This window comes from Nyctereutes procyonoides, unplaced genomic scaffold (assembly GCF_905146905.1).
Source record: "Nyctereutes procyonoides isolate TBG_1078 unplaced genomic scaffold, NYPRO_anot_genome, whole genome shotgun sequence".
In the NCBI taxonomy this organism is placed as follows: domain Eukaryota; kingdom Metazoa; phylum Chordata; class Mammalia; order Carnivora; family Canidae; genus Nyctereutes; species Nyctereutes procyonoides.
In genome coordinates, this window is record NW_026575140.1 from 56,543,228 (window position 1) to 56,570,369 (window position 27,142).

A 27,142-nucleotide genomic window follows, 5' to 3' on the forward strand; every position below is an offset into this window, starting at 1 on the left:
GCCCAGACATCCTGGGATGCATTATTTTTTAACCGATAGCAGAGTGGGAGGCCTGCATTTTCAATGTTCACGTTCTAGCTCCGGTAACGATTAAACAATGGCAGGAGCATCCATTAAGGCACGTGACCAGTTAGCGTTGTTGGATCTTTTCAGAAACCCTGTGTAACAGATGTGAGAGCTGGGGCGGAATGCCCTGACTTGTTTCCTAGGATTTTGTAACTCAGACACTTAGTCCTTTCTGCCCAGATACATATTTTTTTTTGTGCATTTTCAAAACCCTCAATGATACGTAAATACAATGGTTTGTATCCGTCAGGATCCTATCAGAAAGCAGATGGCACAATCAAGAAGGTTTAATCAAGAATTAGGTAGAGTATATTTATGGAGATACCGGCAGGATTTAAGAGAACAGGGGCACCTGGGTGGCTCAGTCCCTTAATCGTCTGCCTTTGTTTAGGGTCATGATCTCAGGGTCCTGGAATCTAGCCCCATGTCCATATCCCCCCTAACAGTGGGGATTCTGCTGTTTTCTCCTCCTATCCTCTCGTGCAGGCTCTCTCTCTGAAATAAACAAACAAAAAAAAAGGATTAAGGGAACAAATTACAGTGGGGGCACCCAGAGCATAGCAATGGCAGAAAGTAGAAAGTTCTTACCACCTGCACACTTAAAGAGACAAAAGGAGGTAATAGTGCTGCTATTCACCTGCTACAGAGGTGGAGCTGAAGTGGGAAACAAACAAACAAAAATAATAATTAAATTTCCTTACTACCTACTACCCACTGACAAGTCCTCAAAACAGGCAGATTGAAGATGACTGGGTGGCTCAGCAGTTGAGCAGCTGCCTTTGGCGTGATCCCCAGGGTCCTGGAGTCAAGTCCCCCATCGGGCTCCCTGCATGAGAACCTGGTTCTCCTGCCTGTGTCTCTGCCTCTCTCTGTGCCTCTTATGAATAAATAAAAATCTTTTTAAAAATTTAAAAATAAATCATGCCAGTGACGGGGGTAGATATCCAGTACAGCTTTCTTTGATCACTGTAGCTTAAATTCAACACTCCCTCCTATGAACTATCAAAAGTAAATTCGAGGAGTGGTGCCTGGTTGGCTCAATTAAACGACTGCCTCCAACTTGAGTCATGATCCCAGGTCCTGGGATTGAGCCCATGTTGGGCTCCTCAGTGGGGAGTCTGCTTCTCCCTCCCCCTCCTTGTGCTCTCTTTCTCTGAAATAAATAAAATGTTTTTTTACAAAAAAGGTAGATCCCAGGATATAGGGCACATCTTCATGGATTTGGTAAATGAAGGCAGTCTTCTGAGTTGAGAAAAGCAAAAGGGATGATTAGGTTTGGGACCTTAGGCTTTGACAAGGGCGATCTTTTGGAGAATTTGTTGTTTTGGTGGAAAGGGAAGAAACATCTCTGATGTCATCATAGGAAACAACTGCAAAGATTCACTTTATAAAGAATATGAAACCACAGTGCACTGCATAACTAGTTCATGCAATGAGAAACAGCTTACATCGAATGCGTCGTTGAATTAATGGATACCATAACTTGTAGAATTAAAGTCTTTATTTCCTCTTAAATGATACCTAGAGCATTCTTATTATCTACAATGTTTATATTTACTATATTTTGCTTATCTTGTCCCAAAAACAATTTGAAGCTGCTATAAGTTTAAAATAATTTAAAATGCCCCTTTCACTTTCCCTTATTTTATTTTATTTATTAAAGATTTTATTTACTTATTCATGATAGACACACAGAGAGAGAGGGGCAGAAACACAGGTAGAGGGAGAAGCAGGCTCCATGCCAGGAGCCTGACACAGGACTCGATTCCGGGACTCCAGGATCACGCCCTGGGCCAAAGGCAGACGCTAAACTACTGAGCCACGCAGGGATTTCCCCCCCGCCCTAATTTTATTTTTTAAGATTTTATTTATTCATAAGAGACACACAGAGAAAGAGAGGCAGAGACATGGGCAAAGGGAGAAGCAGGCTCCAGGCAGGGAGCCCGATGTGGGATTTGATCCTAGGACTCCAGGATCATGACCCGAGCCGAAGGCAGATGCTTAACCACTGAGCCACCCAGGCATCCCTTTAGTTTACTTTCTTAAGGATTTTTCAAATTATTTGACAGAGAGAGAGAGAGAGCGAGAGCGCACAACAGGTGAGTGGCTGGCAGAGGATGGGGGAGAAGCAGGATCATGACCTAAGCTGAAGGCAGATGCTTAACCAACTGAGCTACCCAGGCACCAGACCTTATTTTATTTTTAGGCTTATTTGAGAAAGAGTGAGAGAGAGAGAGCATGAGCTGGGGGAGGGCAGAGGGAAACAGAGAAGCAGGCTCCCTGTTGAGCAGGGCTCCCGCCCAACATGGGGTTTGATCCCAGGACCCTAAGATCATTACATGAACTGAAGGCAAATGCTTAACAGACTGAGACACCCAGGCCCCCCCAAATTTTATTTTTTCAATCTAAGTACAGTTGACATATATACTGTATAGTATCAAGTGAACAGAATTATGAACTAACAGTTATATACATTACAAAAGGCCCACCACAATAAGTGTAGTTCCCATGGGTCACTACACACAATTATTACAATATTATTGACCATATTACCTATGCTGTACTTTTCATCCCTGTGACTTATAACTGGAAGTTTGTATCTCTTAACCGTCTTCACCTCTTTTTTTTTTTCACCTCTTTTTTTTTCTAAGATTTTTTATTTATTTAGTCATAGACACAGAGAGAGAGAGAGAGAGAGGCAGAGACACAGGCAGAGGGAGAAGCAGGCTCCACACAGGGAGCCTGATATGGACTCGATTCCAGGTCTCCAGGATCACACCCCAGGCTGCAGGCGGCGCCAAACCGCTGCGCCACCGGGGCTGCCCCTGTCTTCACCTCTTTCAGCTATCCACCTCATCCCCCTTATTTTACCTTTTTAATCTCCTGTCTTCCCTTCCCACAGCACTGACTACCTTGCATTTCTTTTCACCATAGTGCCTCTGTGCTTGTGGCTCTTCCATCTGTTCTTTCTCTCTCTCTCTCTCTCTCTCTTTTTTTTTAAAGATTTTATTTATTTATTCATGGGAGACACAGAGAGACAGAGGGACAGAGACACAGGCAGAGGGAGAAGCAGGTTCCATGCAGGATCAGGGACTCAATCCCGGGACTCCGGGATCATGCCCTGGACTGAAGGCAGGTGCCAAACTGCTGAGCCACCCAGGGATCCCCCCTCTCTCTCTTTTTAAAGATTGTATTTATTTATTCATGAAAGACACACAGAGAGAGGCAAGAGACACAGGTAGAGGGAGAAGCAGATCCCTTTGGGGAGTCCTTGATCCCAGGACCCTGGGGTCACGCACTGAGCTGAAGGCAGATGCTCAACCCCTGAGCCACCCAGGTGCCCCCCTTTCTCTTTGATCCCCATCATTTGAATCCTTCATCTTTTCCAATCTTTTACTGTAAAGTCACCTCTTCAATAAGGCCTTCTGCATACAAAAAGGACACATTACCCCCTGCATTCCCTATTTCTCTTTCAATAGCACTTATTCCTAATTGTCTACACTTTTTTTTCTTCCTTCCTTTTAAACGGTCAGTATAGGATGTAAGCTCCATGACAGCAGGGATTTTTTTTTTTTTTTAAATTTTTGTTCACTGCTGTACCTCTAGAGCCTGGAACAGTACCTGGCGCAGAATTGCATGAATCCTGTTCCCTCACCGCCTACCAAGCCATGCAATGATTGGTTGGTTGGAGGCATTAGAAACAGCAAGAGGCTTTCACCCAATTGATCCACCAACATTTAGCAGCGAGCACTGTTCTAGGTACCCGAGCACAAGGATACATAGAATAAATAGGATTAGCGCTTCTAGGTTATTCAGGGGTTAGTGGGGAAACAAAGATTGAGGGCACTGAGTCAAGGCCGTAACACAAGGATGAATGATGTGCTCAGGTTGCCCTGAGGAAGCACGACAGTCTGCTTGGCAATATCGGGGAGGTGGAGGTGGAAAGATGCTCCGGGGCGACCAACCAGGCTGGCTGCCTCCCCAACTGATTCTCCCCCAAATTCCCCAACCCCTCGCCCGAGCGGGGATGCTTGACAGGAAGTCACCGCGGAAGGAAGTGACCGTGCCAGAGCAGGGGGACTGCCGCGGCGGCTGCGCAGAAGAGCCCGAGCACGCCGGTGGGAGGAGCCGGTGGCGCAGCCGCGGCCGCGCCCACGGATGACGTCACCCAGCGGCCTTCCCGCCAGCCCTCACGCGGCGGCCGTTCGCGGGCTCTCCCAGGGCGTAGCCTCGGGCGCATCATGGAGGCCGATCTGGCTCCAGTTCCAGACTCCGTGAGTGCGCTCCTCCGTCCCTCGTCCCCGTTTCCCTTCTCGTCCTGTCCCCTGCAGCTGGCTGCTTGGCCTGCCTTCGCTGGCCGCGCCCGGGCGGGGGGGTGGCGCCCTGCAAGGCTGCTCGTCCTTCTCCCGTCGCGCGTTCTGCGAACGCATTTGTTGGTGCCCGCGGCGGCAGCTGTGAGCCTCGGACGCGTCCCGCCCCCTCTCCAGGCGTCCAACCGGGTGGGAAGCGGCGGGCTGCCTAAGGGCGAACGGTGGGGCGGGGCGGCCCTGGGGAGGCCCCTGACGCGGCTGCAGGGGAAGGGACGACGGTACACCAGGAAGGCGCGTGAGACCCCCCAGCGCGGGTTGGGGTGAGCCGGGCAGAAAAGTGCCGACGGAGCTTTCAGGACAAGAGATTCAACAGGAATCTTCGGAAAACCTAAGTTCGGTCGGGTGGTGGTGGACGGGGTGACAAGCCGACCGACTCCTGAGTCTTTTGCCGAACAGCGACCTTAACCTTCGGATGATGGGGAGTGACTGCGGGGTGGTAGGCAGAAACGCGATTGGATGAGATTCGCTTTTTCGTGTCCTGAGGTAGCAGTGTAGGTGGAGAGTGCCAGTTAGGCGGCTGTGGTTGGAAAGCGGGGAGAGATGATGGTGTCCTCGACCTCGGCAGCAGTGTTGAGGTTCCAGAAGTGGAGACTGAGGAAACGAGATATATGAAGGAGGTAGAATCTAGAGGACTTGTGTAGGGAAAGGAAGATGTTAAGGAGGACTTGGGGTTTCGGGGTAGAATTATTAGGTTGAGGATGCTGTTTGCTGATTAGTGAATGTTGGAAGAGGACTGGGTGGTTTGGATTTTGTTTTGTTTTGTTTTTAAGGTACCTGTAGGTTGGGCAGGTGGGGAATAAGCAGATGGATATAACCAGAGTGAAATAGAGAGAGCTCAACTAAAGTGGCATCTGTGGACATACAGTGGCAGAGGCCACTGAGGGGAAAGTGTATAGTGTTCTCAAACTTCAGCTTACATCAGTATGATCTGGGGAGCTTATTTAAGATACAGACTCCTGGGATGTCTGGGTGGCTCAGCAGTTGGGCGCCTGCTTTCCTCTCAGGTCATGATCGCAGGATCCGGGATTGAGTCCTGCATTGGCTCCCTGTGGGGAACCTGCTTCTCCCTCTGTCCGTCTGTCTGTCTGTCTCTCTCTCTCTCTCTGTCTTTTATGAATAAATAAATAAATCTTTTAAAAAAATAAAAATTAAAAAATAAAATACAGACTCCTGGGGCACGTGGGTGGCATAGTCAGTTAAGTGTCCGACTCTTGGTTTCTGCTCAGGTCATGATCTCAGGATTGTTGTATCAGCCCTGTGTCACGCTCCCTGTTCAGCCAGGAGTCTGCTTGAGATTCTCTCTCCCTCTGCCCCTCTCCCCACTGGCACTCTCTCTCTAAATAAGTAAATAAACAAATCTTTAAAATATAGATTCCTGGGTTCTCCCACTCCTGCTAGGATTTTGACTCAGTGAATGAGATCCACGAATTCAGTTTTAACAAAACTTAGGGGATTGTGAGGCAATGGCACTACTTTGAAAAATAGTATTCTATATGCCAAGTAGTGGACAGGTCCTCAGCAACTATAGAGGAAGACAAAAAGTATGAGAGTCTGGGTGAGGCTCTCATTATGTTGTTGAGGCAGTGCTGAATGATGACCTGGTCCAATTTGTTTTTCTGTTTTTTTTTTTTAGGTTTATTTATATTTATGTTTATTTATTTATTTTAAGATTTATTTTTTTTTAATTATTTATTTATTTATGATAGTCACAGAGAGAGAGAGAGGCAGAGACACGGGCAGAGGGAGAAGCAGGCTCCATGCACTGGGAGCCCGACGTGGGATTCTATCCCGGGTCTCCAGGATCGGGCCCTGGGCCAAAGGCAGGCGTATTTTAAACCGCTGCGCCACCCAGGGATCCCGATTTATTTATTTTTGATAGACATAGAGAGAGAGAGAGGCATTGACACAGGAGGAGGGAGAAGCAGACTCCATGCCGGGAGCCCGACATGGGACTTGACCCCGGGACTCCAGGATCATGCCCTGGGCCAAAGGCAGGCGCTAAACCACTGAGCCACCCAGGGATCCCCTTAGATTATTTTTAAACAATCTCTGCACCGCACATGGGGCTCAAACTCAAAACCTTTAGATCAAGAGTCATGTGCTCCAGTGACTGAGCCAGCCAGGCACTCTGATCTGGTCTAGTTTTGACAATGATGACCACAGGTGACAGTGTTTGGCTAAGGTGGAGTGAAGGTGAGGCTTAGTGGTAGAGCTGTCCACAAGGACACAAATCAATAGAACCTGAAGACGGGTTTCTAAAGCTGCTGAAGATTGAGCGAATGTGGAGGACTGACCAGAAGGCTAATAGAGGAGGAACAGGGATAGAGCTGTAATGGTTTAGAATTAACATTGGGGGTCTAGAGAGATAAAAGTCCTACCCCTCAAGGTTTGTTCAATGCTGTCAGAATTTTATTTTTATTTTTTAAAGATATTATTTATTCATTCATGAGAGGCACAAACGGGGTGGGGGGCAGAGAGAAGAGCAGGCTCCATGTAGGGAGCCTGATGTGGGGCTCGATCCCAGGTCTCCAGGGATCACGCCCTGGACTGAAGGCGGTACTAAACCACTGAGCCACCAGGGCTGCCCAATGCTGTCAGAATTTTATTATTATTTTTTTAAGATTTATGTATTTGAGAAGAGGGAGAGAGAGCCCTTGCTGTGTCATGGGGTGGGGGAGGCAGAGGGAGAGTCTCAAGCAGATGTGGGGGTCTCGATCTCATGACCCTGAGATGTTTAACTGAGTCAGCAGGCACCCCTGTCAGAAACTTTAAATAAATAAAGCAGCCTGATATTGGAAATAGGCCAAACTGGTCCCCTTCTCTAGAGCTATCTGTATAAAGAGGCATCTAGATGTCCAGAATGTGTGATAAGTATACAAAGGTGGCTCATGCCCTCCTTAGGAAGCCTACATCTCAGCTGAAAAGAGAACACAAAACAAATCAGTAGGATTGCATCTTACATTGATTTAGCTTATGGGAACTCAAATGTACATATTTGACTAAAGAAAAGAATGATTGGGGAGACTGGAGGGCTCAGCCGGTTAGGCATGTGCCTTCAGCTCAGCTCATGATCTCTGTGTTCTGGGATCCAGCCAAACGTCAGGCTCCCTGCTCAGTGGGGAATTGCTTCTCTCTCCCTCTGCTGCTTCCCCTGCTCATGCACTCCCACTCTCTCTCAAATAAATAAAATCTGTTACAAAAAATAATAATTATTAAAAATTATACTCTGCCTATGTCCTTTTTATATACTGCTTATAATTAGGCATTTTTTAGTCTTGTATATACTTATTAGTGTATAATACCGTGTCTTATTTATGAGCAACTTAAAGGATTTTTCCCAAGGGTGATTTTGACTATTTTTCAACTTGTTGGCTTCAGAACCACATCCCACATAACATGGGACACCCTTGTGCTGTACCTAGTGATCATTGCTGTTTATAGAAATATGTCATGGTGCTGTGGGAGCTCCAGGATGGGAGCAGCATTTAGTCTGGGATGGTCAGAGGAGGGTTCCCAGGGCAATGTATATTCCCGTTGAGCATGTTAAGGATTGGTATGGGGTTTGTTAGAGAAAGAGGTAGGACTACCCATACAGCTGGTTATCAAGTGACACCTAGGAGAGAAAGAGGTAAGAGCAGAGCTGGGTGGCCAGTGGCCTGAGGTGTGACCGGACTAAGGCTTCTAAGGTTTCTTCCGAGTTCTAAACTCTATGACTTGTTTATTTACATGCCCACTTAATTTCTTTTTTTATTACTGGAATCCCAAAATTCCGTGGATGGGCAGGATGGTTAGGAACATGTTTTAACTAGATTCCCTTTCCTCAGGAGCAAGCCTGGCTGGAGGCTGCCCAGACCTTCATCCAAGAGACGCTGTGTCCCGCTGGCAGCGAGCCTGATGTCCAGTTGACTCAGTCGGTACTTGACTGTGTGAAGACTGTCTGGTTGTCCCAGGGAAAGAACCAGGGTTTTCCCTTGCCCCTCAGCTACAGGTAAGGAGAGGAAGGGTTCAGGAGTTTTGGGACTGACAAGAAAGGACCTAGAGTTAACAGTTAACAAGGGGAAAACAGGAGGGGCATTTGATGGGGGGATGGGGGGTACGGGGCAGCTCAGGGTAGAACGGGCTCTAACACAATCGCCTCTGCCAGCTTTTCCGTCCTGCTTCAAGCTATTTGCCTTTTCCTGTAGCTCTCCAAATTGACTGAAGTCAAGTTAGGAACAAGGAGAAGAGGGAGGAAGGGGAAGGTAGAAAATTTGGAAAAAGAGCTCTGATGGTAGAAAGGCTGAGATTTGCGTGTGTGTGTGTGTGTGTATGTGTAAGTGTGTGTAAACTAAGGTACAGAATTAAGATGTCAGCAAGTGCAGATAGTTGTGTTTAAGACCAGGATTTCAAGTCTTCTGAAGGTGTTTGTGTTTTTTGTTTTTTAACAACACTAACATTTCTGAAACTCTTCAAGGCTATGTTAATAAAGAATTGGAAGAAAAGGATTCCATGGCCAAATAAGTTTGAGAGACAGTGGATACGATATAAGCTTCTCTAGGGAAGTCACAAAGCTCATTAGCATACTAAAGGCTCTGAAAGTCCTCTGAAAAGAAACCTGTTTAACTCATCGAAGTAACCACTATTTCAAATGTGGGTGTATTTTTTTAAGTTTTTATTTTTGTTATCTTTTTTTTTAAGGAAAGAGAAAGAGGGCAGGGAGGGGCAGAGGGAGAAGGTGAGAGAATCCTAAGCAGGTTCCATGTGGTCCCAGTGGGACCTGACCTGAGATTCGATCTCAAAACCCTGAGATCGTGACCCGAGTCAGATGCTTAACTGACGAAGCCACCAAAGTGCCCCTTAAGTTTTTATCTTAATTCCAGTGAGTTAACACAGTGTTTTGGCTTAACATTTTAATTATTTTTTTTCCAAATTTTTCTTTAAATTCTGGTTAGTTAACACATAGTGAGTGCAATGTTGCTTTCTGCTTACATAACAACACCTGTACTCATCACAACAGCTGCCCTTAATACCCACCACCACTGTAGCCCATTCACCACCCTCCTTCCTCCATCAGCCCTCTGTTGTGATCTGTCCTTTAGAGTCTCTAGGGGCACTTGGGCGGCTCAGTTGGTTAAGTGTCTGCCTTCAGCTCAGGTCATAATCCCAGGGTCCTGGGATCAAGTTTTGTGTTGGGCTCCCTGCTCAGTGGGGAGTCTGCTTCTCCCTGTCACTCTGCCTGAAGCTCCCTCTCCTTCTTCTGTTCTCTGTCAAATAATTTAAAAAAATCTTATTCCCCCCTCCCCCCCAAAAAAGTCTTAGGGTTTATTTTCCTCTCTCTCTTTTTAAAAAATATTTTATTAAAGAGAGAGCCTGAACAGTGGGGAGAGGGGGAGGTACAGAAGCAGGCTCCCTGCTGAGCACAGAGCCTGATATGGAGCTTGATCTCAGGACCCCGAGATGATGACCTGAGCTGAAGGTAGACACTTAACCCACTGAGCCACCCAGGTGCCCCTTCCCATATGTTCATCTGTTATTTTTTCTTAAATTCCACGTGTGAGTGAGATCATGTGGTACTTGTCTTTCTCTACCTGACTTATTTCACTAGCAATACACTAGCTGTATTCATGTCATCACAAGATTTCATTCTTTTTGATGGCTGATATTCCATTGTATACATAGGCCACTTCCTCTTTATTCATCAACTGGTAAACATCTGGGCTCTCTCCACAGTTTGGGTATTGTTGTTAATGATGCTATAAATGTTGGGACGCAAGTGCTCCTTTGAATCTGTATTTTTGTATGTTTTGGATAAATAGTGCAATCACTGGATCGTAATGTAGTTCTGTCGAATGTGGGGTGTATTATTCCTGTTTCTTTATGTTTTTATTACACACACGCACCTATCTCTGAGCCATGTAATGTAGTTTTGCTTATGTCTTGACTTTCTGTAAATAGCACCGTACCTTATATATCCTCTGCAATTTCCTTTTGTGCTTCACATGTTCCTGACATTGACTCACGTTAAGAGCTCTAGCTCATTTATTTCCACTGCTGCATGGTATTCTGTTATGTGAGTGTATGTATCACTGTTTATTCTTTAAAAAATAAAGAAAAATGAAAGCCTGTTTGGCTTTGTTTAATTAGGCATTTCCCAGCCCTACGCAAGCATAAGGTATTTTTCTCCCTGGATTTACATTGCGCACTGCAGTGTGGTGTTCACTCGGCCCCACAGTCTGTCGCCAGCAGTAAAGGCAAGGGATCTTGAATGAGAAGACTGCTTAATTGTACTGTTATGTGAACATCATTTTCAAAATTCTGAATAGTTTTCTTATCCATGGACTTTGTTATAAACTAATGGAAACTAAAAATGCTGGTCCACCAGACTGTAAACCAACACAGTGCTGCCTCCATTGAGAAAGTGTTTCCTGTGAAAGCCCTCCAGACTCATCAGGGTGCTTATTCACACTGTGCATGGTCAGTACTTACCGCTTAGCTTTTATTTTTTTATTTTTAAATTTTTTAAAAAGATTTATTTATCAGAGAGAGAGAGAGAGAGAGAGAGAGAGAGAGAGACAGGAGGAGGGAGAAGCAGGCTCCATGCCGGGAGCCCGACATGGGACTTGATCCCGGGACTCCAGGATCGCACCCTGGGCCAAAGGCAGGCGCTAAACCGCTGAGCCATCCAGGGATCCCCTGCTGCTTAGCTTTTAAAAACCTTAACATTTGCCATGTTTGCTTCAGTTCTTTTTTGTTTTGAATATTTTATTTATTTGAGGGAGAGAGAGAGAACTCATGCACACAAGCAGGGGGAGGGGGAGGGGCAGAGGGAGAGGGAGAAACCGATTCCCACTGAGCAGGGAGCCCAACCTGGGACTTGATCCCAGAGCTCCAGGATCATGACCTGAGCCAAAGACAGATGCTTCATCAACTGAGCCATCCAGGCACCCTGCTTCAGTTCTTTTTTTTTTTTTTTTAAATTTTTTTTTTTTTTTTATTTATTTATGATAGTCACAGAGAGAGAGAGAGAGAGAGAGAGAGGCAGAGACACAGGCAGAGACACAGGCAGAGGGAGAAGCAGGCTCCATGCACCGGGAGCCCGACGTGGGATTCGATCCCGGGTCTCCAGGATCGCGCCCTGGGCCAAAGGCAGGCGCCAAACCGCTGCGCCACCCAGGGATCCCTCAGTTCTTTTTTATAGGCAGTAAAACATTACAGGTTTAGTGGAGTGTCCTCAGTGCTCTGTCCCCACCCACTTGTTCCCTACCCTCCCTGGCAGCACCCACTGTTCTGAAGGGAGGTATAGGCTCAGTGGGCACACATGCAGCCACTCCATTGGCCGCTTTCACTCTGCATTCCAACTGGCAGACTTGTGCCAAAGGACACACGTAGCAATGTATATGTATATCCTGAGCCTTTCCCCAATCTGGTGTTTATCTTATTAAAAAGGTGTTTTTTGTGTGTATCTGATACCTTATTTTAATCCCAAAGGAATTTCTCAGGACACACTTACCTGGGGGCTTCTTTTCCCCCTTCGTAACTTCTCATTCTGCTCCACTGGCTTCACGTTTTCCTTTGTTCCTCCAGTTTTTAGAACTAGTAAGGTTAAATAAGTTGTTTATGTAAACACAGAATGAAATCTCATTAGAAAACTGTCCCTCTAGCATGGGACAGATTAGTCGTGGTTGAGGAGGTTGTGATTGCCGTGAAGCCTCATGCAGGAGGGTTAGAGTCTCCCACAGGTGAGCTGGGTATGTGCCTAGTGGCCTCTGTGATCATATTCTAATTAAGAAAGATCCAAATTTCTCAAGATTCTGGTATTCCAGAATAGTGGAGGGGCACCTGGGTGGCTGAGTCTGTGAAGCAAGCGTCTGCTCAGGTCATGATCCCAAGGTCCTGGGATCAAGCCCCACAATAGGCTACCTGCTTGGTATGGAGTCTGCTTCTCTCTCTCCCTCTGCCTGCCACACTCCCCGCTGTTTGTGTGCTCTTGTGCTATCTCTCAAGTAGATAAATAAAATCTTTAAAAAATTGAATTAATGGAAAAGTGGTAAGTCAGGAACGGTTAGGAAATTTGGAAACTCTTTAAAGTTTCTTATTCTTGGAAAGTGCAAAATATATTTTTATGTTTGTGTAGAAGTGAGGAATCCGTAAGAAATGGTGGGCAAGGATAAAATAGGAATTACTTGACAGGGTTAAAGATTTTATTTATCTGTGTTTCTCTTCTCCTTTGTGGAGTGCCTGCCGTGTGCCAGGTAGTGTGGTAAGCATTGCAAGCTGGAGAGCAGTGACAATGCAAGGATCTGGGGTTCTCACTTTCATTTTCCTTACCTAGACCCTGAAGAGTCGGGGAAAAGTGACCCCATCCTGTTTTCTGTCCTGAAGGTTCCTAGGGGAAAGAGACCGCTCTCTCCAGCTGCCTGTCCTGGGCCTTTAGAGAAGTAGAGAAACACAGGGGAAGAACCTGGACTTTTGAGTGAGACACCCCTGGCTTTGCCACCCACACCATAGTGTACCTGACCTCTTGAAGTTTCTTCATTGGTGGTGGTAACCGGGGTTTTTGGTGAAGCTGCAGTGCATTCCTGAGCGTGAATGGACCCGTTATAGTATGTGCATAGACTAGTACTCAACACGTGCTAGTCTCCATCTTTGCCTTTTATATTCTCCAAAGCCTTTTGGGAAAGAATGAAGCAGATGTGGAAGGGGAGTGGGCCACCCAGGACAGCGTTCCCAGCTGTTTGTACTCCCATGGGGGTGATGTTCATGAGTATAAGGAGGAGGGTAAGTTGTGATGGTTCGTACCTTTATCCTTTCTCTTCTGTTCAGATGATCATGAGAAGGCAAGTGTGTGGGAGAGTGGGATGACAGATGTGCATCCGTCACAACCTTGAGAAACTCACCATTACTTAGCACATTCTTGGTGCCTCACTTTGCCATGGGTGGCAATGAGCAGTGTTGCGAACCTTGCCTGGAGAATGGCCAATCTCAAGCATCTTTTGAGATTTGGGAGCTCTTGATACCGACTCCCGCTGAGCCTCTGCTTCCCTGCTGGTCTCAGGTTCTGTGATATCCCAGATGAGGGAGGACATCTGGCTGGGATTGCTGAGGTCTGGCCAGCAGGCACATGCCCTAGCGGCCCTGTCAGGGTTCTCCATGCAGCGGAGAGCCGAGATGCTGTCAGGGATGCTGTGTGTGGTCCGGCGTTCTCCCCAGAGGCTGCTTATCCCCTCAGACTGCTGGTGCACCTCTTCCTTTTTTTTTTTTTTTTTTTAATTTTTATTTCTTTATGATAGTCAGAGAGAGAGAGAGAGAGAGAGAGAGGGGCAGAGACACAGGCAGAGGGAGAAGCAGGCTCCATGCACCGGGAGCCCGACGTGGGATTCGATCCCGGGTCTCCAGGATCGCGCCCTGGGCCAAAGGCAGGCGCTAAACCGCTGCGCCACCCAGGGATCCCTGGTGCACCTCTTCCTTTGTCTGGGCCCTTTCTTTGCCATGTGTTGTTCAGAGTGGCATTGGACCCTGCCTTAGGACACCCCCCAGTCCTCAGGCCCAGACCTCATCCTCATGTCTTAGGCTCTCAGCCCTGAGGCTCCTGCCCTTTAAGCTCCTCTATTTTCCTTTATCTTTCCTTGGGAGCTTGGGGAAATCATTGGGGTTGTGGGTAATTCCTAGGCTTGGATGTGGCTTTTCAGGACCTCTGTTTCCTTCCCTCTGCAGCTTTGTCTCAGTGCAGGACCTCAAGACCCACCAGAACCTCCCATGCTGTAGCCACCTGTCCTGGAGCAGCAGTGCGTACCAGGCCTGGACCCAAGAGGCTGGGCCGAGTGGAACCCCCCTCCCACGGGAGCGGCTGATACTCTTAGGGACACTGACAGACCTGTCGGGGGACTTGGAACAGGAGTGCAGGAAAGGAGACCTCTATGTAAAAGATAACACTGGTGTCTTGAACTGTGAGGTGAGTAGGAGGGCGAGGGTCATGTGTCTCCAAGCCTCACAAGGATGGTGTTTAGGGAGCGAGGCCATTAATTCTCTGAGAGGAGAAAGGTAGCAGAGTGTGGGTGGGATGCTAGGGTCCTGGTTAACTGTTGCTCTTGGTCTTTTCTAGCTCATAGATCTGGACCTGTCTTGGTTGGGTCGTCTGTTTCTGTTCCCCAGTTGGAGTTACCTCCCTCCTGCCAGGTGGAGTTCTTCAGGGGAAGGACACTTAGAGCTCCTGAGTGCTCCGGTACCAGTGTGCCCCTCCAACACCAGTCCTGGCCCTCTCACCCCGCTCCCTGTTCTCTACCCAGAGACTGCTTCCCGCCTGCTCAGGCACAGGTAACCCTTCCTTCCCTCACTCTCTCAGGGATGCTAGAGTGCTGTGAGACTGGGAGGAAGGCGGGAAAGGTCCTGAGAGCCATACTGGTAGAGTGTTCCCACCTGAGCCAAAGGGAACCAGAGGGCCTCTCCCAGATGTTGAGTGTTGAGTCTTCAAGGGACGTTTGCCTTATCCAAGGTCAGGACGAGTTTGCAGGACGTCTTCACAGTAATAGCTTTGGGCCAGGGAGATTTTATTTTATTTATTTGATTTGATTTGATTTATTTTTTTAAAGGTTTTATTTATTCATGAGAGAGAGAGAGGCAGAGGCAGATGAAGAGAGAACAGCAGGCTCCCCTGGAGGAGCCCAATGCGGGACTCAATCCCAGGACCCTGGGATCATGCCCTGAGCCAAAAGCACACACTCAACCACTGAGCTACCCAGGCGTCTTGGGCCAGGGAGATTTTAATTTTAGATGACTACTAGGTTATTTACAGCAGAAGGGCAGGCATCTGTGGGGAAAAGGGGAAATAAAAAATGGGCCTTCTGTCTTAATCTTTCTTCCTTCTCTAGAGGCAAGCTCAGAGGTGTGCAGCCAAACCTGGCTGGGAAGCTGATTCGAGTGAGCGCTCTGGTGAGGAGTCAGAAGAAAGCTCACTTTGTCTTGTCTCTTGGCGGGTCCTCCCCAGCTGGCAGCCATGTGTCCATTGTCGTGCAGGTGAGGATTGGGGTGAGTGCAGGGTTCTGGAGGGGGTGTCAGGACTTTTAGCTGGAAGGGGGATCATCAGAGCAGGGGCCTCACAGGCATAGAGTACAGCTTGGGGGAGGGGAGCCGCTTCCTGGGTGGCGGGGAGGACAGTGCTGTTGAGGGGGTCCAGGTAGCATTGCTCCCATACACATGAAGTAGGGAGCACATTTTTCTGCTGTGCACCTCATTTGACTAGACAACTTTCATATTGTGTGTGACTGTTTCAGAATCTGTCAGAATCACTTGTTTTTCCCCTTATTAGCAGGATGCAAGAAAATTATTCATCTTAGCACCTTTAAGACTTTTGAGTATGTGCACTTTTTTTTGGCTACATGTACTTTCTAAAAACTTGGTGCTTTTATTAGTCACTCTTAGAATTGTTAACTTTTACACTATTTTATAACTTACGCAATTATCTGAATAATGTTTTAAAAGCATTGAAGACAAAGAGTAAAAGTGTTCTTATGTACATAACAAAAAAGGGAACTCTGAGATTTATTAGCGCTGCTAGAATTCTGTGGATGTGCCAAAAGCTTGAGTGACAGTGATTAGCAGGTAAAGTAACTGAAAATGCTAAAATTAAAAAATGCTTAGGGCCTGCTCCAATTTCTGGTCTTGTTTCTCTTCCTCCTGGCCAATAGAGGAGCTTCTGTATTTTCTGTACATTAGACTGTTTCAAGTCTCCTAGAGCCCGCTGGCAATGCTGCTGAGGGTGGAATTGGCTCAGGGGAGGAGTGGTCTTGCTGTGTTCATAGGCTGCTGCAGACATATTGGAGACATACTGTCACCCTGGATGACCCCAGGGAATCTCTTCTGTGATGGAGGAGCTGAGATCATCATCTCTTGCAAATGAAGGGCTTGACTCTGAAAAGAGAAGAGGTTCAGGGTAACTGCTGTGCAAGGCAGTCAGGGAGTCAGGGATGAGAGGCTGCTGAACAGTGACCATGGCCCCACTGGGAAGGGTCTGGTGCTGGGGTGACATGGGTCTGATTTCCTCGGGTAGGGCTTTTGTGTTCAAAGAGGAGTGGAGGGTGCGGAGCTATGCCACTATGCTGTGTAGCCTTGGGGTGCAGGGGGCCCAGGAGAGCAGAGCTCGGGGTCGGCATTCAGATCCTGGCATTCAGACAGGAAGGGAAGGGCCCTGGGGTCTGAATATAGGACAAGGGGCTACGATGTTGGCCGTCCTGGTGCAAGAAAGCTTAGCGTGCAGAGGGCAGTGGGGTAAGAGCAGAGGCACCAGTATGCACTCGCTGGCTTGCTGAGTGAGACCACTGGTAACCACTGGTTCTGCATAAGCAGTAAGCCTGCGTCACGTCCCAGCAACACCCGTGCCGAGGTGTGATGCCTGAGGTCTGATTGGCAGTACCCCTGGTTCTAGGGTAGAAACGGAGGTCTGTGAGGTTTGGGTGTCCTGAGTTGGCAACAGGTTCTGAAGCCCTGCGAATGGCAGTGTGCTGTGTTGGGCCTGTGGGAGGAGCACGCCCTGGAAGGTTATTCCATTTGGGGATGCTGTTTCTTGCCCTTCTGCTTGCATTTCCTCAGCAACCACCTTTTGCAATCCACATGATACCCTGCTGTCCCAGGCTTATTTTATTTCACTACTTTGACAGTTTGTGTTTTCCTTTAAAATGAAGTCTCCAGCAGGTCACTGCTGGGCTTTTTCTCTCTCCTCTTGGCTTCCATCTTGTGTCATGCAGTTCCCAGGAAAGTTCCTTTTCCATCCTGGCTGATGTTCTCACTGCCTTGCTCATCCTGAGTTCTGGGCACTTTTATGTTGCTGCCTCCTGCTTGAATCACCCTTCTCTGTCTTCTCCACTTTGACAAACCAGAGATACTCTTTAGGGCCCTATGCAGATCCCACTTCCTTCACTAGGCCTTCCCACTCATTTCTACCCATCCTGACTTTCTTGGTCTTTCCCCAAGACTTTGCTGAACATGTGTTGTTTCTGATAGTAGATCGTATATGGTTCCTCGATGTTACTTGAGTGTGTGTCTCTGTTCCCCAGGGGGTTGAGATACGTTGGGATGGAGCGACCAGTCTCTTGTATTTCCCTTCATGGCTGTCCCAGTACTGAGCATGTGGTACCCCATACGTATGATTAAACAAACCAAAGTAGTTTGTGTGTTATGGGGTAGGATGGGAAAATGCAAAAGCCATGAGTTTGGGGTGGAATGTTTCTGTATCTTGGAGGAAGTTTTAGGGCTGGTTCACATCTTGAGGGAGGGATTAGGAAATATTTGGTATCTCCTCTGAGAGGAACCAGATCCAGAAGGTTAATATTTAATTGGCAGACAGGCAGAACTCATGAGGAGCAGGTGATTGAGGTCAGATCATGATGGGAAGAGACTCTGGCAGAGGGGCAGTATTGTGGGAAGCGTCTCATGTGCCGTGTTGCCTGCCCCTGCACAAGCCAGATCCCTGCCCAGCTGGTGTGGCACCGAGCCCTTTGGCCTGGTAGGTCCTATGTGCTGACAGCGCTGCGAGTAGTCAGGATCCGTGGGCACTGTTACCGTGTTTGGACGACCAGTCCCTCCTCCCATCTGCTGCCACTGAAACCAGAATGTGTGCGAGAGCTGGAACTGGAGCTGGATGGTCCCCTCTTGGAGGCTGACCCTGCGCCACTCTCCATGCCCAGTAGCTCCCAAGACGGGGACAGGGAAACAGCTCTTGTCCGGAACTCAACACTCTTATCCTACACGGTGAGCAAAAAGGAGAGATCTGAGAGTTCAGGGATGAGGATGGGGGGCAGGAAATTCGGGTCTCCAGAGAGGAAAGAAAGAGGGATCAACTGGACCTTTGGCCTCTTTGCAGGGAAAGGTCACTAGTGTGCTAAGTCAGCCGGCCGGGCTCTATGAGGTGGACGGGCAGCTGGCGCTCTGCCTCGCCTACCAGCAGTTCCACAGCCTCAGGAAGGTGGTACGACCGGGTGTCTCCCTGGAGGTAGGTGAGGTGTCAGGCCTGGTCAACAGGTTCTCTCAACAGTTTCTCTGACCTTCACAGGCTGCTATGTTTTGCAGCAGCAGGTTAGGAACTTCTACAGCAAAAATGTAAAAAGATTTACGTGTTGTTGGATGGTGGGGATTGCATACTTAATACCGGAGTGATTTGGATGGGAGCTCAGATCACGAAGGAGTAGAGTCTGGTCCTGGGAACATCTTTAAAGGAAGGGCCTTGGAACTAGAGGGGGAGATGCTAGAGCTGAGTCCCTGGTGGGTCCCCCACACCAGCCAAGAGCCTCCAGGCCCATAGGAAAACTGGGCGGGGCTCGTGGGGGGCAGGGTGAAGGCTTCTCATGGGGGTTGTGGGTTGTGCCAGACAGAAAGTGGAGTACAGGAGCTGGAAGGAAATGGCCAGTATGTGAGAAAAGGTTTCTCTTGGCGCCAGGCAGTAGGGAACTACAGGCAACTCTCCAGTGATCATTGAGTTGACAGTTTCACTTCTGCATTTTCATTTTTTCTGCTTTTCTTCAGCTCCAGGATGTTCACCTCCTGCAATCAGTGGGTGGAGGGACGAGAAGGCCTGTGCTCGCCCCCTGCCTCCATGGCGCCATTCTACTTCGAGGCTTTTCTTGTCAGAAGCCTGAGACTCAGTCTTTCTATCAGGCTCAGGGAGCCTCCTTGTATGAGCAGCTGGTGTGGGAACGTCAGTTAGGCCTTCCGCTGTACCTGTGGGCTACCAAGGCGTTGGAGGAGCTGGCCTCCAAGTGAGGAGGGCAGGGTTCGGAGTTGGGGGGCTGGAGGGGTTCAGGGCCAGGGGAGCAGGATCCTGGAAGGGGCACACCCCTCTGGGGCATGTGACTGCTTCTCTTCCTGGCCCAGGCTGTGTCCCCACATGCTGAGACACCACCAGCTCCTGCAGCACTCCTCTCCTGGGAACCCCAGCCCGGGGCTGCAACTCCTGGCTCCTGTCTTGGATGTTCTGACTCCACCGGGCAGTACCCGTCGGAATGCACACAAGGAGATCCTCGAAGAGCCGCATCACTGTCCCCTGCAGAAGGTGCGAGCATGTGTGGGAGAGATGGGTGGTGGAGCTGATGCCCTGAGGGACACTTGGCCGCACTATCTGGTTTCTCTTCCATCCCAACAGTACACACGGCTGCAGACCCCATGTTCTTTCCCCACTCTGACCACCCTGAAAGAGGAAGGGCGGTGCAGGGCCTGGGCTGCCTTTGACCCCAAGACCCTCCTGCCCCTCCCGGAGGCTTCCCATCTGACCAGTTCCCAGCTCAACCAGCGTGTGTCCTGGTCCTGGCTCTCTCTGCTGCCCGCCACCTTCCACCCAGCCCAGGTAGGTGGGGCGCCCGGTGCTCAGGACTTGCACTTTAGGCTACCTTCATCACCCTCCCATGATCTTTCTCGTCACTTTGGCGGCACCAGGCTTCTATTAGATGGCTCTGTCTCTTCTCGCCCACCCCATCTGTTCTCCCTGCGGCAGACAGGGAGGGGGTCCAACCTCACTGGGCTTACAAAGCTGCCTTAAATCCTTTGCTGGTTTCTCTCAGAGCACGTAAGGTAAAATGCAAAGTCTTTACTGTGCCCTGTGAGGTCCTGCATGGTCTCTTGCTTCTAACCTCACCCCTGCTACTGAATGTGCGAATGCTTGGGTGTTTTTTTTCATACCCTTGTGAGTCCTTTGAGGTCAGAGACAACATCTTTTTTGTTTGTTCTGTAGCTAGCATTTAACATAGCATCTGGTGCAGAGTAGCTGCTGAGTATTTGTTGAACAAATACCCGATATCTTGTCCTGTATCTCCCTACAGATTTTAATTGGGGTTTTGGCGGCTTCGTCTCATAAAGGCTGTCTGCAGCTTCGGGACAAGACTGGTTCCCTCCCCTGCCTGATCCTGGCCACGCACTCTCAGCCCATCACTGACTCCCGGTTCATAGGTTTGGAGTTGGGGGTGATGGTGTCTCAGAACAGTAGGGCTGGGGAGAGGAGGTACCTGTTGAGGTTTTCTTGAGATGCTGAGTGGCACGTGTTGATCCTTGAGCTTGGGGACAAGTCTGAGACGCTAGTATTGGCAGAGAAAAGGAGCAGGGGTTTTTCCAGCCAGAACACCAATCCCAAGGTTCATTTCTCCCACCGTAGCCTCTGACGTGCACATCAGGAGACACTTCTTAGTTTAGACTCACTGAGATATATGGACAGGGACAGTTTCTTAGGTTGAGGCATTTTGGGATTTATGAGAAAATAGAACTGAGGCATTGTAGCCCAGGAGGCCAGGGGCAGCATTGGACGTGTGGCTGGGACAGTTTCCCCCTTAGAGATACGATCCCTCTGAGGTGGGGGTCATGTCTGGGCTGTCGTGTTGTGTTAGGGGAGCAGCTCAGGCCTCAGATGGGCAGTGAGACATGCAGGGTGGTCCACTTCACTGCTTATCCCACAGTCGCCTCCTCTTGTCAAAGTAGAAAACTTTCTTTCTCTAGGCTGCTTGGTACGGACAGAGAAGTTCCAGTTGGTCATAGAAAGGAATGTCAGAAGCAACTTTCCTTCCTATAAGGAGCTGAACATAACAGGCTTCATCCAGAAGCAGCAGGCCAGGTTGGGCCCCCGGGATAGTGGCCACACCCTGAAGGTCTGAGGGGAAGGGGCAGACCTGGTGCAGGTGGTGGAGTGCTGGGGCCCGTGACACCTGCGTGCATTGCTAAGAAACCTACTCTTCGTCTCTCAACAGAGTCTATATCCAGTTCTTCCTGGCGGATGCCCTGATCCTGCCTGTGCCCAGACCCTTGATTCACTCAGCCACCTCCCTCACTCAGGCAGAGCCCACCTGCCCAGAGGGTTCCCACATAGAACAGAGCCGGCTGTTCTTGCTGTCCCGGAAGGAGGCATTGATGAAGAGGAATCTTTGTCTCCCCCCAGGAGCTAGCCCAGAGGTGCCCAAGCCCATCCTCAGTTTCTACGTTTCGGGGAGCTGGCTTGGGGGCACCCAGAGGAAGGAGGGGACTGCATGGGGCCCACCTGAACCCCAAGGAGATGGGAACAAGGATCGGAAGGTAAACTGGGACTGTAGGGACCCAGGGCCTGACATCCTGTGCGCCTGGCTCCTGTCTGGGGCCTCAGCACCTGCCTGCCTCCCTTGCTTCCTCCCAGGTTCTCTTAGTCTTCCGTGGCTGCTCAGTACGCTGGTTTGAGTTCCTGCACCCAGGTCAAGTGTACCGGCTCGTGGGTCCTGGCCCTCCTGTGAGTGCCCCATTTGGTTCTTCATTCACCCTTCCCCAGAAAGCTTTTTTGGCCTGTGGTCTGGAGAGGGCGTGGCAGTGCCTGGTTACTATATCTACCAGGTTTCCTAGAAGAAGGATGGATTTAGATCAATTGGAAAGCCTGTCTGAATCTAGACCACTTCCGCACCAGGCTCCTGGAAGGAAGCAAAATTGCGTCGTAGTATTTTGTAAACCTGCCTCTGGAGCAGGACACACTCAGAGAGTTGTCTTCTTGCTGGCAGACCCCACTGTTGTTCGAGGAAGGTGGGCCGTCATGCACACCCCACCACCCTCTGGAGCTGGCTGGCTATGCGTCCTGCCTCACTGTCCAGGACGACTGGACTCTGGAGGTTGAGAATGGCCAGGACTTCCCAGCTGCACTGGAGAGCAGCAAGGCCCTGCCTAAGACCCCACTGGACGACCTGCTCAGTGGCAAGTAAATGTCCACCAGCTTCTCCAGCTCATGTGGCCCCATGCTCTTCCTGCCTGCTGACTTGCTGAACAGCCTGTCCTCTGCCCTAGCATGTGTTACTGTAACAGTATGTAGCTCCCAGAGAATGCTGTCCCCCTGAGATGGAAGGTGTGTTTCATGCCTGAGTTTTCCCTTGTACATTACTATTTTTCAGAAGATCACAAGCAAGCTTTCTCACAACTAAGGAAAAGTTAGAGCAATGAAAGGAAATATTAAAAAACACAGACATGGGGATCCCTGGGTGGCTCAGCGGGTTGGCGCCTACCTTTGGCCCAGGGTGTGATCCTGGAGTCCTGGGATCGAGTCCCACATCGGGCTCCCTGCATGGAGCCTGCTTCTGCCTCTGCCTGTGTCTCTGTCTCTCATGAACAAATAAATCTTCAAAACAAAACAAAAAACAGACAGACACACACACAAAAACACCAAACCATTAAAAAAAGAACAAAGCTGGGATCCCTGGGTGGTGCAGCGGTTTGGCGCCTGCCTTTGGCCCAGGGCGCGATCCTGGAGACCCGGGATCGAATCCCTCGTCGGGCTCCCGGTGCATGGAGCCTGCTTCTGCCTGTGTCTTTGCCCCTCTCTCTCTGTATGACTATCGTAAATAAAAAAAAAATAAAAAAAAAAAGAGACTGCCACTGAAAGCCCTCAGTGGCATCTCTCAAAAAAAAAAAAAAAAAAAAAAAAAAAAAAAAAAGCTAAACTCTATAGGGCAGGACCTTCCTTATTAGTGGAAGTGCTCCTGGCCTCAAGGAACAACTGTTGTCTTGGGGCAGCTGCCAGTGCAGAGGAAGCCACAGATTTTCCCCGTGTTTTCAAAAAGCAAAAAAGCCTTACTGGATTGTTCATGAGGTTTTTATAAAACTGGTCTCTAGTAGAAAGTGTTCTCAAGGACCCCTAATTTGAAGGAGTGGTCACGAATGCCAGCATGTGAAGCTGCCAGTGATAGGCCACCTGTTAGGTACACAGGCATATGGCACATTTGACGTCTGGGGTACTTCTGGTAAGGCCTCTGCTCACAGTGTTGTGTAGGTTTTGAGTGATAAGCTGTTTTTCCCATAAGGCCTGTTAATTTTGTCTTCTTTTTAAGACATTTCATTTATTTGAGAGAGAGAGAGAACACACGCATGCCCACCACTAGTGGGGGACAGAGGGAGAGGGAGAAGCAGACACCAGTCGGGGCCCAATCCCAGGACCCTGAGATCATGACCTGAGCCAAAGTGGAGAGGTGCCTGCCCTGTTACCTTTAGTGTGTGACTTGACACGGCTCAGGGTTTTTTTTAGGACCCTGTAAATGATGTTCTAGCACAGACTTGGGCTCCTCCTTTTGTCCTCAGACCTCTCTCCAATCTCTGCTTTCTTATGCCTCCGTTTTCACTGTATTTCTGTGACCCTACAGCTTCACCGAGTCCCTGGTGTCTTTCTCAGCTGAGATTTTGTCACGGACCCTGTGTGAGCCATTTCCGGCCCCCTTCTGGACGAAGCCTGGTAATGCCTCCTCTGGCGGGAAAGTGTGAAGTAGAGTAGAGTAGACTCTTTGGTCTAGGCAGATGCCCCTGACCCCTCCCTTGGCTGCTGCAGGTGGTGCTCGGGCCTCCAGAGGGTGTGTGAAGCTGACTGTAGCCGTGGAGGCTGCTGACTGCCAGTCCCGCCCGCACTTGGACATCTATATCAAAGACCCACACTTGCCTCCCCCACTAGGCCTCCTTCCAGGTGCCCGAGTCTACTTCAACCAGCTGGAGAAGAAGATTTCCAGGTGAAGATCTATGAGACTGCTTTGCTCCTCCTCCCTACTGCTGGGGATCTCTGAAATGCCCCCCCCCCACCCCCGACCATGCTGCCATGCTGCCACACCTTCTCTTTGATATTACTCCCCTGCCCTCTACCCTCATGAGATGCTCCAGACTAGTCCTTCCCTCGTTCCTCCCTTTGCTCAGGCCAGGGAGCATCCCTCTGGGGCTGGGGCATTGTGGGTTGGGGAGGTTGTGTCTAAGCCTATGATCCGGTGCCAGTTTCTACCTCAAATTGACTTCTTTCCTCTTCACCCTGCCTGCTGCACTTGCAGATCTCACAATATTTACTGTTGTTTCCGGCCATCCACTTACCTGCAGGTCCTGAGTTTTCCCCCAGAGACCACAATCAGGTCAGTGCCCTGGGCCCTGATCCCCAGACTACACAGCCTTGCATCTGCACCCAACATGTGGTTCCAGCTCTGGGGTTTTTGCCATAACTAGTGTTCTGTACCACAAGGAGAACATGTGAAGTCAGAGGACTTCCTCTGCCCCAGATAAGAATGCCTGCCTAATGCTTATTATCTTACCCAGAGAGATTTAGTGTTTCTAGGCTCTTGAAGGCTTTTCTGTCTAAGATGCAAATAACTTTCTTGGTTATCATCTGGGTTCGAGCCTGAGAAATCACTGGTCTGAGGTCAGGATCCAGAATGAGCCATAAGGCTCCTGGTAGAGCACAGAACCCCCTCCTGTCCCCATCCCTGTACCTGCCCAGGCCTTCCAGACAACGTGCACTCCCAGAACCCTCCTGGCTGCTCCTTGACGTCTGTGTCTCTCTCTAGTGCTCCACTGCCCCACATCTTCCTGGCTGAACTTCTGCAGGGGGGCCGGGCCCCGTTCCAGGCCAGGGCCTCTTGCCATATCGTTTCTGTCTTCAGCCTTCAGCTCCTGTGGCTGTGTGCTCACTGTACTAGTCTCTGCCCCCAGGTACGCGAGGGGATAGGCTGAGCTGGGCGCTGGGTGTCCAAGGGATGTGGGGGCACTCACAGGGTCTTTCCAACCCCTCTCTTCATCCCAGGGGAGGTGTACTCGCCAGGGTTCCACTTGCCCCACACAGACGTGTGTAAGCCAGGCCAGCATCAGGTGAGAGCACCAGGTGGGCACTGGTTGCACCATTTGTTTCCCTGTTGCATGATTTTGTCTGTCTGTTGGCCCGAATCACTTCATAAGTATTTAGGCATGAGTAAATTAAAGTCCAGTGAGTTAAGATGGGAAGTGGTGGGGAGGGAGGTATGTGTGGGCCACCCAGGTCCGCCGTGGGAGTTTTTTCCTCTGTGGCCTCTCCTTCTCCCAGGCTCCTAGTGGAGGATGGCACTGCCGAAGCCGTGGTGACCTGTAGGAATCATCATGTGGCCACAGCCCTGGGGCTGTGTCCCAGTGAGTGGACCTCCCTCCTGGAGTTTGTCCGAGGACCAGGGAAAGTGGCCTTGCAATTCACAGGTCCCGGAGCCCAGCCTGAGGTGAGATATGGCTGGGAGGTCAAGGCTCAAAATGCAAACGCTCCAGGGTTTGGTAGAGGGTTTAGGAATCTGGGTTCTGAGGGTGGAAAAGAAATTGAGTTCTGATTCATCGTCCATTTCCCCTTGTAGTCTTCAACCAAGGTGGATGAGCCCTTGACCCTCTTCCTCCGGACACTGTGTACCAGCTTCTCTGTCCTCCGCCCTGTCGTGCTTTCTTTTGAGCTTGAGAAGAAACCCTCCATGGTCACCCCGTTAGGTGAGGACGAGGGTGCGGTGTGTAGATGGGTGGGTCCTAGGAGGAAGAGGGACACGTGATTGAGGGGGCCGGGGGATTGGGGGGAAGCCTACAGAGCCTTGGGCAGTACATCCCCTTGTCTCCCCTCCCCTCACAGAGCCTGCCCGGCTGCAGCGGTTCCAGTGTGGAGAGCTGACTCTTCTGACTCGTGTGAACCCCAGGATCCGATTGTCCTGCCTTTCTATCCAGGAGCCCAAGCACCCCAGCTCCCTGGGAGCCTTTTCTTTGTCCTGCTAACAACCTGGACAGCAGGAGGGGGGCCTGCTGGAAGCCCTGAGGCCCAGGCCTATCTCCACCCCCCTCATTGTACCCTTACCTGTTCTGTGATTGCACCAGGACCCCAGATCCCTGAGTTCACAAACTGGTGCCCTTCTGTGATGTGTCCTTCCGTTCTGGTGCCAGCCTGCCTTGAGGTGTGGAAATGGGCAGATGACGGCACCACCGTTGGTACTCCCTCTCTGGTTGGGGTCACCGCTTTGGCCCTGACAGGGCCCTGAGCACCTAGGTTCTGCCTTTGGGGGGGCGGTATTTGTGGCAGGACCATTGGCCTGCAATAAAGCTCTAGTAAGGTATCTCACTTGTGTTTCTCTCGGGGTCCCCGGCCTCCTGTCCTCCTGACCGCCAGCCCCTCACTTCGCCTCGTTTGTTGCTCCTGCCACGATCTGTTTGGAGAAGAGCTTCTGGTCGGGCAATGCTACCAAGACTCAAGCCTTAACGGGGACCTTGGGGAGTGGAGGGCAGGGTGGACAACTTAGATGGTGTGAGCAAGCCGGCCTGGGAACCTTGGGTGTGCCAACCTAGAGGAGTGTGAGCCTTGGGGGGGGGGTGCCAAGCCCAGGGGGCGGGGGCGAACCCCAGGGGGTGTCACCCTTGAGGGTTCCAGCCAGGAGAAGTTGGGGTGGGGGAGGGGAACAGCGCTCGGAGGGGCCTGAGAGGAAGCTAGGGCATGTGCAGAGCCAGTCAGTGCCGTGGGCTTCTGGGCCAGCCAGGCCTGAGGCAGATTCGGGATTTGAAACCCCGAGACTGGGAGGAATTCAGTCACAGAACCCACGAGTCCGGAGTTGCTGGACCATTTGTGGGGGGTGATGCGTTTGGCTGGTGGTGTGTTTTCTTCCTGGGAGCTCCTTGCTAGCCGGAGAGGTACAGTCGAGTCACACCGTTTAGAGAGGTTCTGTGGGCGTTCCTTTTGGCCTTTAGGGACCGCTTAGAAGTGTTTGGGATGTAACTTTGTACTGTGTACTCGTACATACGGAGAGATTAGAGGAGCCTTTCTCCACCGCTGGCCGGTTAGCTCAGTTGGTTAGAGCGTGGTGCTAATAACGCCAAGGTCGCGGGTTCGATCCCCGTACGGGCCACACTAGGGTCTGGATTTTGCCTTTGTTTTTCTTTCTAGCGTGCACCTACTGTTTACAACCGAGAACTTTATGCGCGGAGCGATTTGGCTTTTGATCACAGACAACATCAGA

General features: G+C 49.9%; 1 protein-coding gene and 1 non-coding gene across 3 annotated transcripts; both read left to right on the plus strand.

The window, feature by feature from the left end:
- The first annotated feature begins 4,241 nt into the window (after positions 1-4,241).
- On the plus strand, positions 4,242-26,248 carry CTC1 (CST telomere replication complex component 1). Of its 2 annotated transcripts, XM_055304944.1 has the most exons (23): positions 4,242-4,340; positions 8,261-8,424; positions 14,130-14,367; positions 14,518-14,729; positions 15,284-15,428; positions 17,874-18,158; positions 18,271-18,399; positions 18,930-19,162; positions 19,278-19,455; positions 19,546-19,746; positions 20,219-20,345; positions 20,886-21,000; positions 21,134-21,455; positions 21,553-21,642; positions 21,905-22,098; positions 23,531-23,619; positions 23,713-23,887; positions 24,197-24,274; positions 24,704-24,848; positions 24,940-25,004; positions 25,216-25,381; positions 25,511-25,637; positions 25,774-26,248. In XM_055304944.1, the coding sequence occupies exons 1-23, from the start codon at positions 4,308-4,310 to the stop codon at positions 25,911-25,913; spliced, it is 3,651 nt and encodes a 1,216-aa protein (XP_055160919.1). In that variant the 5' UTR covers positions 4,242-4,307; the 3' UTR covers positions 25,914-26,248. The 2 variants fall into 2 exon arrangements, with proteins under 2 accessions (XP_055160919.1, XP_055160920.1); XM_055304945.1 differs by lacking the exons at positions 25,511-25,637; positions 25,774-26,248 and having other exon boundaries at positions 24,940-25,017; positions 25,216-25,342.
- Positions 26,249-26,957: 709 nt separating this feature from the next.
- TRNAI-AAU (transfer RNA isoleucine (anticodon AAU)) lies at positions 26,958-27,031 on the plus strand. Its single transcript has one exon. It is a non-coding gene; the product is annotated as a tRNA-Ile (tRNA).
- The last annotated feature ends 111 nt before the right edge of the window (positions 27,032-27,142 follow it).